Source organism: Eubalaena glacialis, chromosome 5 (assembly GCF_028564815.1).
Source record: "Eubalaena glacialis isolate mEubGla1 chromosome 5, mEubGla1.1.hap2.+ XY, whole genome shotgun sequence".
Taxonomy (NCBI): Eukaryota; Metazoa; Chordata; class Mammalia; order Artiodactyla; family Balaenidae; genus Eubalaena; species Eubalaena glacialis.
In genome coordinates, this window is record NC_083720.1 from 92,680,051 (window position 1) to 92,691,449 (window position 11,399).

General features: G+C 40.6%; 1 protein-coding gene across 1 annotated transcript; it reads left to right on the forward strand.

Moving 5' to 3' along the window:
* Positions 1-601: 601 nt before the first annotated feature.
* On the forward strand, positions 602-2,613 carry LOC133092231 (growth-regulated protein homolog alpha). The gene is made up of 4 exons (XM_061191466.1): positions 602-744; positions 839-962; positions 1,065-1,148; positions 1,963-2,613. The coding sequence occupies exons 1-4, from the start codon at positions 654-656 to the stop codon at positions 1,976-1,978; spliced, it is 315 nt and encodes a 104-aa protein (XP_061047449.1). The 5' UTR covers positions 602-653; the 3' UTR covers positions 1,979-2,613.
* Positions 2,614-11,399: the final 8,786 nt, after the last annotated feature.

The following is an 11,399-nucleotide window of genomic DNA, read 5'->3' on the forward strand; positions in this document are numbered from 1 at the left end:
AACCAAGATATTCTAAGTGTGACTTGAGAATATATAACATGAGGAATAAGCTGAACATTCTTCTCTGGATTCCGAGATGTCGGCTGTATTTTTGATAGAGAGGATTCAGTCCATAGGTATGAAATAAGCAAAATCGAAATTTAGAGAGACAGAATATATAGAATTAGAGGATAGACAGCTAAGCAAAATCTACCCGCTTACTCCTCTTTAATTCTCCCAGGTCTGATAACTAAAGAAACAGAAGTCTCCCTAAAACTGTCTCTCCACCCCTGTGAGGGTCTCGCGAATCCGCCCCCAGCGCTTTCCCCGCTCTCCGCCCGGAGACCAGGGGATGGCGAGGCGCCCACGGCCGCCCTCGCAGGCGGTAGCCCCGGCGTGGCGGCGACTCACTCCCTTTGCGGGGATTTCGGCGCAGAGACGACACCCCTCCCTCTCCCCGAGGGCGCGGATTACGCGGGAGGCACGCGGGGCCGCGCCATCCTTCCGGACCCGGAACTACACGTGCGTCGGGGAATTTCCCTGGTGCTGGGCTGCCGGCTCCTGTCCGATCGGGATAAAAGGGCTTCGCCCGGCTCGGGGAGCCACAGAGCCCGCTCCGCCAGCCCTCCAGCCCGGCTTCCCATCGCAGGCAGCGATCCTCCGAGCTGAACCCCATGGCCCGCGCCGCGACCCCCGCCGCCGCCCGGCTCCTCCGCGCCGCGCTGCTGTTCCTGCTCCTGGTGGCCGCCGGCCGGCGCGCAGCAGGTGCGACCCGGCGCCCGACATCCCCAGGGCGGGACGGGGGCGGGTGGGTGCCCATCCCGGGACAGCCCCCTAACCGAGTCTCTCCTCCCCGCAGGGGCGCCTGTGGTCACCGAACTGCGCTGCCGATGCCTGCAGACCTTGCAGGGGATTCACCTCAAGAACATCCAGAGCGTGAAGGTGACGGCCCCGGGACCCCACTGCGGCCAAACGGAAGTCGTGTAAGTGCCGCCGCTGATGCTGTGCTTGTCACCCCCGCCGTCCCGACGCTCCCACCCCGACCCCCAGCCCGACCTCACGTGGATTCTCCCTTCTCTCTGCAGAGCCACTCTCAAGACTGGTCAGGAAGTTTGTCTCAACCCTGAAGCTCCCATGGTTAAAAAAATCATCAATAAGATGCTAAACAAGTGAGTTATGGTTTTTATTCACACGTGTGACTAGACTCAGGCATCTGCCTCCTGAAAATTATATCAGAGAAACCCAGGATTTAGCTGAGGGACTGAAAAACCATTATTCCACAATTAAATTTGCCATTAAGATCATTAATCTGCTCTGTTGCCAGAAGGCTATTTTCAGTGCCTTCCATCCTGGCCCCTGACTCTCCCCATTCAAATGAATGTGGGTTAAGCTGCTTTCATTAACATGGACAGTTATGCTAAAAAGCTTTCCACCTGTTTAAAAAACACAGGCATTTTTTTCTCCCAGTTCTTTCTGGACCTCACACCTGAAAAGCAGAGCCCTGGTTTTCTGCAACATAGGCACTAAAGCTTAGTGGCGAAGAGCTGGGACTTTGCAGTGACACAGTACTGGGTACAAATCTGGGTTCCAGCGCCTATTAGCCATGTGACTCAAGGACAATTATTTGGTTTTTCTAAGACTTAGTAAAACAGGGAAAACAATAGTAGCTACCAAATCGGTTTGCTCTGTGGCTTAAGTTAGGCCCAGTGGGACAGGTAGAGAGAGTAATCCTGGCCGTTTGTCGCCGTATAGCCAATAATACAGTGGAGAGCACAGGCCCCACCCTCATTCCTAAATAAGAGTCTCCAAGAGCCTAGAGGCCTCTGCCACACAGCATAGTGGGTTACAGGCAGTAGTCACTTGGTGCCAGGCTGGAAAGACTGGACTCAGAAATCTCTGGAAACCAAGGAGCAGGACAGGAGAAGAGTGCTGTGCAGTCGGCTTTCTGGAGCAGCTAGTAAGGAAGACCTTTTCTCCTTACAGGGACAGCTCCAACTGACCAGGGGGAAGGAGGAAGCTCCTCGATGGCTGTTCCTGAAGTAGGCCCTGCCCTTACAGGGATCAAAGAGGAAAAAGAGGAATCGCCAGCTCCTGCGGCCACCTGGATCGGGCTTAATATGTTTCAACATCTCTTAGGAGGGTTCTCCCACTTACTTATTTACTTTTTTATTTATTTATGTGTTGCTTGGTTTTCAAAGACTCTGTTAATATTTACATGTAACATAATTAAGGATGTGATTGACTCTACTTGTACATTGTATCATTAATTTTATTATTTTTTTTATGAAAAAAACCCAAGTTAATTTAGTCCTGATTCTTATCTAGTTTGAAGGAGAAGGGTTGCAAATATTCTCCAGTCATTAAACTAATATTTCTGAGGAGCCCACAGCATGCCAGCCCCTGTGACAGAGACTGGGGCATCCAAACAAATAGTGAGGTCATTGTCAGCATGGGGGGGATGTATGTGTACATCTATTTTTGTAAATGTTTAAAAGAATGTTCGTTATTATTTATTGAAATGATTTCACAATATGTGGTCAGCATCTCTCATGTTGCCGCTTTAAGAACTACAATGTTCTAAATATCCTTTGGACATTTTATGTCTTTCTTGTAAGGCATAATGCCTTGTTAGTGTTAACTATGCAGTGCTTTTCTATATCTTACAAAAGAGAAGTTTAAATATTTATTGACTTACAAAGAACATGAAAATAAAGTATTTCAAACTAAACAAGTTTTGTTTCATTTTTTTGAGGAAAAAAGGTCTTTCTTTACTAGATAATCTGATGATTTACATCAGTGTTTCTCAACTTCTTTTTCTCCTCCTGGGCATTCATTTGCTACGCAGATAAATCAAACTATAAGTTATACTTAATTTCATCTGGTGATAGCTGTCACTCCCCTTGGCTCTCACCTACTCAAGAATGTACTTTTCCAAACTGTGCACCGGCCCCTCCCCATCCTGTGAGAGTCACTATGGTAATATATTGCTGTTTTTTATAAGGAGCTCCTTGCTACCTTGTTACTCAAGTCTACCTCTTTAAAAAATTCTTTCATTCTTTTTTTTTGGGCTTTTTAGTTTTTTTTTAACATCTTTATTGGAGTATAATTGCTTTACATTGTTGTGTTAGTTTCTGCTGTATAACAAAGTAAATCAGCTATACGTATACATATATCCCCATATCCCCTCCCTCTTGCGTCTCCCTCCCACCCTCCCTATCCCACCCCTCTAGGTGGTGACAGAGCACCTAGCTGATCTCCCTGTGTTATGCAGCTGCTTCCCACTAGCTATCTATTTTACATTTGCATTTGGTAGTGTATATATGTCAATGCCACTCTCTCACTTCGTCCCAGCTTACCATTCCCCCTCCCCGTCCATTCTCTACAGCTGCATCTTTATTCCTGTCCTGCTCCTAGTTTCTTCAGAACCTTTTTTTTTTTTTTTTAGATTAGATTCCATATATATGTGTTAGCATACGGTATTTGTTTTTCTCTCTCTGACTTACTTCACTCTGTATGACAGACTCTAGGTCCATACACCTCACTACAAATAACTCAATTTCATTTCTTTTTATGGCTGAGTAATATTCCATTGTATATATGTGCCACATCTTCTTTAACCATTCATCTGTCGATGGACACTTAGGTTGCTTCCATGTCCTGGCTACTGTAAATAGAGCTGCAATGAACATTGTGGTACATGACTCTTTTTGAATTATGGTTTTCTCAGAGTATATGCCCAGTAGTGGGATTGCTGGGTCGTATGGTAGTTCTATTTGTAGTTTTTTGAGGAACCTCCATACTGTTCTCCATAGTGGCTGTATCAATTTACATTCCCACCAACAGTGCAAGAGGGTTCCCTTTTCTCCACACCCTCTCCAGCATTTATTGTTTGTAGATTTTTTGATGATGGCCATTCTGACGGGTGTGAGGTGATACCTCGTTGTAGTTTTGATTTGCATTTCTCTAATGATTAGTGATGTTGAGCATCCTTTCATGTGTTTGTTGGCAATCTGTATATCTTCTTTGGAGAAATGTCTATTTAGGTCTTCTGCCCATTTTTGGATTGGGTTGTTCGTTTTTTTGTTATTGAGCTGCATGAGCTGCTTGTAAATCTTGGAGATTAATCCTTTGTCAGTTGCTTCATTTGCAAATATTTTCTCCCATTCTGAGGGTTGTCTTTTGGTCTTGTTTATGGTTTCCTTTGCTGTGCAAAAGCTTTTAAGTTTCATTAGGTCCCATTTGTTTATTTTTGTTTTTATTTCCATTTGTCTAGGAGGTGGGTCAAAAAGGATCTTGCTGTGATTTATGTCATAGAGTGTTCTGCCTATGTTTTCCTCTAAGAGTTTGATAGTGTCTGGCCTTCCATATAGGTCTTTAATCCATTTTGAGTTTATTTTTGTGTATGGTGTTAGGGAGTGTTCTAATTTCATTCTTTTACATGTAGCTGTCCAGTTTTCCCAGCACCACTTATTGAAGAGGCTGTCTTTTCTCCATTGTATATTCTTGCCTCCTTTGTCAAAGATAAGGTGACTATATGTGTGTGGGTTTATCTCTGGGCTTTCTATCCTGTTCCATTGATCTATATTTCTGTTTTTGTGTCAGTACCATGCTGTCTTGATTACTATAGCTTTGTAGTATAGTCTGAAGTCAGGGAGCCTGATTAACATTTTCATTCTTGTAGCTATCTTAACAAGAACTCTCATTTCATTGCTTTTGCTAAAGGATTTTTCGAAGAATTGTTAACATTTTAATGAAACTGATGGTGAAATGGTGATAAAGAGGACTTTTTCTTCAAAACTCAAATAGTTTGTGTCATCAATAGAAAAAGTGAGTGACTGATTAGTTAATCCATAAAAAGATCTAATTGATATTTCGGTTCAATTATGTAACCTTCATTTATAAGTATCTACAAGTGAGTTTAAGTTTATCCCAACCCTTTATGCCAGTTTATCAAATACAGTAGAATGGTTTTAAGATTTGAATGTGTTAGTTCCCACCCTTCCTGGTGCAATTTTAGGGAACTTGATGTATTGTTTAGCCTGAGAAAGCCCCCTAGAACTTGGTCTTCAACATTGTCCCAGGATAACTGCAGTACACCAAGTTTCCAAGACAGAAACAAAGTTGTTATGTCACGTGAAGAAAGATCCCTTTATGTGTTGCTTGGTTTTCAAAGACTCTATGTTAATATTTACATGTAACATAATTAAGGATGTGATTGAATCTACTTGCACATCATATCATTAATTTTATTATTTATTTTATGGAAAAAACCCAAATTAATTTAGTCCTGATTCTTATTTAAAAGAAACCACACTCCAAACCTGAAAAGGAACAATGTTTGTGGATGTGTGGGGTGTGTGTTATCTCTGATTCAGGACTCATTCAGGAAATCCTAAGCCCTAGGTAAAGGCCTTCAGCAGAGGCAACAAGGTGAGGCTGGCATCCTGAATACTTGAGATCAAGTTCAGGCTTGCTCCAAGTAGCTGGGTAAATAAGGGCTCTAAGTAGCAAAAAACAACCTCTGTGTGCTTTATTTCACAGTTAAAAAAGTTAAAAATGATAATCTCTTCATAATTCCAATGTATTGATTATGATCAAGATGAGAAGGAAGAAACTTTGTGAATTACAGAGTAAATAAATGTAAACTATCTAGACGCTCCATAAATGCTAGCATCCACTCACTAACCCCAAGTCAGAGGACGTGGGAAAATGTTTACAAGTGGGACCCAAAGGGTTCAGTTAAGACCTCACACCTAAGACCAGTCCTTACCCTCAAACACGGAGTTTGCTATACTGGCCACTTAGCTCTTGTCAATACAGAACATGCAGCTTAAAAAGGAGAAAGATGTTTCTATTCACATGGTGATTAAAGGCAAATGTTTCAAAGAATCAGATTTACTTTGGAGTAAATTACAGCTCTATCAGTTGTGGACTGAGTGATCTTGGGCAAGTTCCTTGACCTAACTTTATTTTCCCTTCTATACAGTAAAGGTAATAGCAGAATACCCTTTATGAAGTTGTGCAGGGATTTAAATGTTATCAATGGCTCCAGGAATCTGCCATTGGTCCTCAGGCCAACTCCATGGGTGTTGTCTCAGTCTCAGTCCTGGACCAGGTGGATATGTAGTGTAGTTTTCACACCAAATTTCCCTGAGACTTTCCTAGTACAAGGCAGTTCCCGTTGGACATGTTATGGCAGGAAATGAAAAGGCATGTGAAGTAGTGGTCATAGGATGAAGTAAGTAGGAAAAGAATATTATGTGTCACATCACAACTTTGAGAGATCATCAGTGGGAAACAGCAATGGCAACAGTGACTGAGATTTCCTGAGCAATGTTACTAAATGAGCTAGAGCTGGAGAGGAGAAAATATGGCTTACTCCATTTTGTCATTGTGAGTCCTTCTTTGTGAGTCATATTGAGATGTCCTCTTGGGATTTCCAGAAGCAACTGGAGAAACACTGGGAGATGGCAGAGGTGGCAGACCTGCAATAGCACAATGGGGGTAATCTAGAATCACAGATGCTGCTATTTCTCCTTTCTCTGACTACTCATACCAATAACAAGGGGAGGGGCTCATCCTGTCTTCACTGTTGGTGCCCCACTCATATCCCCTGTGCTTACTGATGAGTTCCGAAGTTGCAGTGGGCAACATCTATATATGCTAGTGGCTTCTCAACTCAAGCTCCTCTCTCCTGCTTCTTTTCCTGCGAGCTTTCTCCATTTGGGGGTATAGAGGCGGGAATGGCAGAGGAGTTTGCTCAGCTCACAGGTGTGACGGCCTGTCATGAGACAACTCTCACTGAAGGTCAGGAGTTAGCGGATATGTATTCTATTTTCTAGTTGGACATTTCTAGAAGTTACACTACATATATATACTTTCCACTTCTCTCTTCATTATGTTCATATCTTCTTTTAAATGCTTTAGCATATTTATAATAGCTGTTTTAAAATCCTTGTCTATTAGTTCTATAATTCTGTCATTTCTGAGTCTATTTCTATTGCCTGAATTTCCCTCCTGGCTATGGGTTATGATTTTCTACTTCTCAGGCTGTGTAGTAATTTTGGATTGGGTGCAGGAAAATTGAATATTCTATTGTGGAGCATCAAGATTTTGTTTTCTTCTTTCGGAGTCTTAGTCTTTGTTCTGGTGAGCAGTTAAGTTATTGGAGTATCAGCTTGATCTTTTTGAGGCTTGTTTTTAAGCTTTATCAGGGTGGTCTAGAGAGAGTTCTTTGCTTTAGGGTTCACTTAACTGTACTGCTAAGTCATGCCTCTTCTTTGTCTCTACTGAATGCCCTGAGTGCTCACAAGACCTCTCCACTCTAACAAGTCAGACCTCAAGTATCTCCCCACCTCATAAGAGGTCTGAGAATTGCTCAGTCTAAACATCTCTGGACATCCTTTCCCTGACCATATGTGACTTAGTGTTGATCAAAGAGACCCAACAGAAGTTCAATGTCAATTTCCAGAGCTCTATTTTCTTTAGCAAACTCGTTAATAACTATCATGATGTCCTGAGCCTATTTTTTAAGTTTTGGAAAACTCAATTATTTTGAGTCTTTCAATATTTGGTTATTTTATCTTTGTATCCTTCCTTATTATCATCATAATATCTAAACATGTTGATAACATAGTATTTTGTGATCTCTACTTGGTACGGAAGAAAAATGAGACTCAAAGAAACTAAGGTTGTGTCTGAATAGTGTTTCTAACTTATTTTCAGCATTTTGGTTTGTATAAAGGCCAAGATCTGATGAGTCAATTGAATGCTGTCAAGTTATTGTTACTTATCTCATTTTAAGATTGAAATAATTTTTTCCCACTTTCTTAATATGCCAAGACTGTTGTCTTAGTCCATCTGGGCTGCTCCAACAAAATATCACAGACTGGGTGGCTTATGAACAAAAGATAGTTATTTCACACAGTTCTTGAGCCTGGAAGTCCAAGGTCAGGTAGCCAGTATGGTTGGGTGAAGTCCCTCCTCTAGGTTGCATCCTCACATGACAGAAGGGATGAGACAGCCCTATGGGGTCTCTTTTATGAGGGCACTAATCCCATTCATGAGGGCCCCACACTTATAACCTAATCACCTCCCAAAGACCCCCACCTCCTAACACCATCACATTAGGGGTTAGGATTCCAACATGTGAATTTTAGGGGAGATACAAACATTCAGACCATAGCAGCCCTTCACGAAACTATGCCTCTTTGTGCATTTCTCTGTCTTAAATGTTTGTCAGCCTTTTGTTAATATGAGCTTCTTTCATCTTTAACAACTCCAGTGTTGCCTCCCCTGTAAAGTCTTTCCTGGCTCTGCAGGGGAGGTCTTCCCTCCTCTGTCTCCAGGGTGCCTATATATTATATCACAGATCACCATCTAGTTTAATCTGCTTACATGTCTGCCTCTCCACACAGACTATGAACTTCTCAAGAGCAGAAACTCAATTTTTATTCTTTAAATACTTAGTGTCCAGCAAAGGCCCTGGCATGTAATGGATGTTCAGTGAGAATTGGCAAAAGAGAAGACATTATTTAGAATAAGTTTACCTCAGACTATATCAGCCCTCAGTAATCACTGATTCTTCAGATAAATGTTGTTATGGGTTGAACTGTGTCCCCCCCAATCCCACCCCCCAGATTCATAGGTTAAAATTCTAACCCCCAGTACCTCATTTAGGGATAGTGTCTTTACAGAGGTAATCAAACTAAAGTCAGGTCATTGGAGTGGGTTATCCAGTATGACTGGTGTCCTCACAAAAAGGGGAAATTTGGAGTTGGACGTGTACACAGGGAGAACAGCATGTGAAGATGAAGATGACCATCTACAAGCCAAGGAAAGACACATTTGGAACAGCTCCTGCCCTCATAGATCTAAGATAGAACCACCTTGCCAACACCTTGATTTTGGACTTCTAGACTCCAGAACTGTGAGACAAAAAATTTCTGTTGTTTAAGCCACCCAGTCTGTGTTATTTTGTTATGGCAGCCCCAGGAAACTGAAACAAATGCTTTGGTGTTTGGTTTGTTAATGCCAAAAAAAAAAAAAAAAAATGTGGTCAGTATAGGATAATTAAGGTCATTTATAAAACTGCTTAAGGAAAAAAACTGAAGCTCATAATCCACTTTTAGTTAATTCAGCTTCAAGCAAACTGAAGCTGCTACCTTCAAACAAGTAGTAAACTGTAGTTTGCTGTTCTTGACAGGACAAGGGTTGTTGTAATCTGAACTTCATTCAGTATCTTTATAGGTTACCTATATTGTAAGTGTAGTTAGAGCTTGGAAGATTCTATTATAACCTTGAGTGGTATTATGCAAATAGACACAAAAGCCAAAAGCAAATACTTGCTGAGGAAAAGCATCTTCATTTCCTACATTGTACAAACATGACCTTTGAAAAGATGTATAGACATTTTTTTTTTATTCCATTCTGTAAGTTACTAACTGCAACTGGCACTGAACCCTTCACAATTATACAGTTTCACCCTCAGGGAATAATGGGTTAATTTCTCTGTTCAACAAATTCATCTCATCATGCCCCAACGGCCCCAATTAAAACAAAGCTTGAAAAACAAACCCAACTTCCTTATTGGCTTGTAAGTGACAAACATGCCACTTGACAAGCTGCTCCTTTTATTTTTCAGTGGAAAAAGAGGGCAAGAACAACAAAAGTTACCCAGGGTTACAGAGAGCACATAAAAGAGGGCTGCAGTATTGATTCCACCGTTCAGACAAGGATCAAGATCAAGCATAGATATGGCACTGAGAGCTCACAAATACTCCTCATGCTGGCTGGCTGTCCTGGTCCTGGGCATCTCTGGTAAGGCAACTATGGCTTTTATCTTTTCCTCCTAGGCACTGGACAAATTCATAAAAGTTTCCAGATCTAATGAGATTTAATCTGGTATGAATGCAAAATGTAGAAACGATAAAATTAAAACCCAAGCAGAACATAGACTTAGCTTATGGAATATCAAAGAATTTCTTGTTGAATTAAATTGTAAAAATCTGTTGAACTTCCTAGAAATATCTGACCATAAGGTCCTTATCTCTTATTAGAGATAATAGCAACAACATTAGTGAAAATACATTTAGGGAGTTTAGAAATTTAGGCAGATAGAAATTGCTACCTTCAACTGATAGAATTCACATAAAACCTTGATGTTTAAAACGTTTTCTAGAAGGCAATCAAGTTGATTTTACCATTAAACAAGTTATCTTATTGACCATACATACTTTTAAGCAATAAATTGTTGGTCAAACATAGTAGATGCTCAGTAAGGTTCATTGATCATAATAGTAGACAATTAGACTTGTGTGATTGTCTCCCTAAATATTTCTGACAGTATTTGGTGAATTGAGTGTCCTGCTGCATTGATTTCATATTTCAAGTAAAGAATTAAGCGTCATGGCTGTCTTTGTTCCTAGTGTTTCGCTTTTCTTTTCTCAACAGCTGATCCCTGTGAGAGCCAAGAGTTGTGATGCCAGTGTATTCAGACACAATCTGACTTTATTTCTCCCAAGTTCATTGCAAAATCCAGGTGATACCTGAAGGTGCTTAGTGCAATAGGAAAGAAATCATGTAAGTAGTGAAGATGTGGGGGGAGAATGGAAGCCTCTAGTACTGTTTTTTTTTTAACTTTTCCCCCAGTTTTATTGAAATATAATTGGCATACATCACTGTATAAGTTTAAGGTGTACTGCATAATGGTTTGAATTACATATTTTGTGAAATAATTACTGAATAAGTTTAGTTAGCATCCCTCATCTCATAGATATAATTAAAAAAAGAAAAAAATGTTTTACATTGTGATGAGCACTCAAGATCTACTCTCTTAATAACTTTATATATAAAATACATCAGTGTTAACTCTAGTCATGTTGTCATATATGTTGTACATTATAGCCCTAGTATTTATTTACCTTAAAACTGGAAGTTTGTGTGTTTTGACCACTTTCATCTAATTCCCCCTTCCCCAATTCCCTGCCTCTGGTAACCACAAATGTGATTTTTTTCTATTATTTTGTTTAGATTTTATATATGAGTGAAATCATACAGTATTTGTCTTTCTCAGACTTATTTCATTTAGTATAATGCCCTTAAGGTCCATCTCTTTTGTCATAAATGGCAGGATTTCTCCATTATTTATGGCTGAATAATATTCCATTGCATATATATGTGTGTGTATATATCATCCCTGTCTGGACACTTAGGTTGTTTCCATGTCTTGGCTATTGTAAATAATGCTTCTGTGAACATGAAGCTTCCTTCTGAGTTAGTGTTTTCATTTCCTTTGCATATATTCCCGGAAGTGAAATTGCTGGATCATATGGTGGCTCTATTTTTAATTTTTTGAGGGTCCTTCATATACTGTTTTCCATAGTGGCCACACCAATTTACAATCCCACAAGAAGTGCACA

Bases quoted from the DNA above. Each gene is read 5' to 3' on its own strand.
- LOC133092231 (XM_061191466.1), top strand. From the start codon at position 654: ATGGCCCGCGCCGCGACCCCCGCCGCCGCCCGGCTCCTCCGCGCCGCG. The intron at 745-838 runs GTGCGACCCGGC...TCCTCCCCGCAG, and splicing joins CGCCGGCCGGCGCGCAGCAG to GGGCGCCTGTGGTCACCGAA. The intron at 963-1,064 runs GTAAGTGCCGCC...TTCTCTCTGCAG, and splicing joins TGCGGCCAAACGGAAGTCGT to AGCCACTCTCAAGACTGGTC.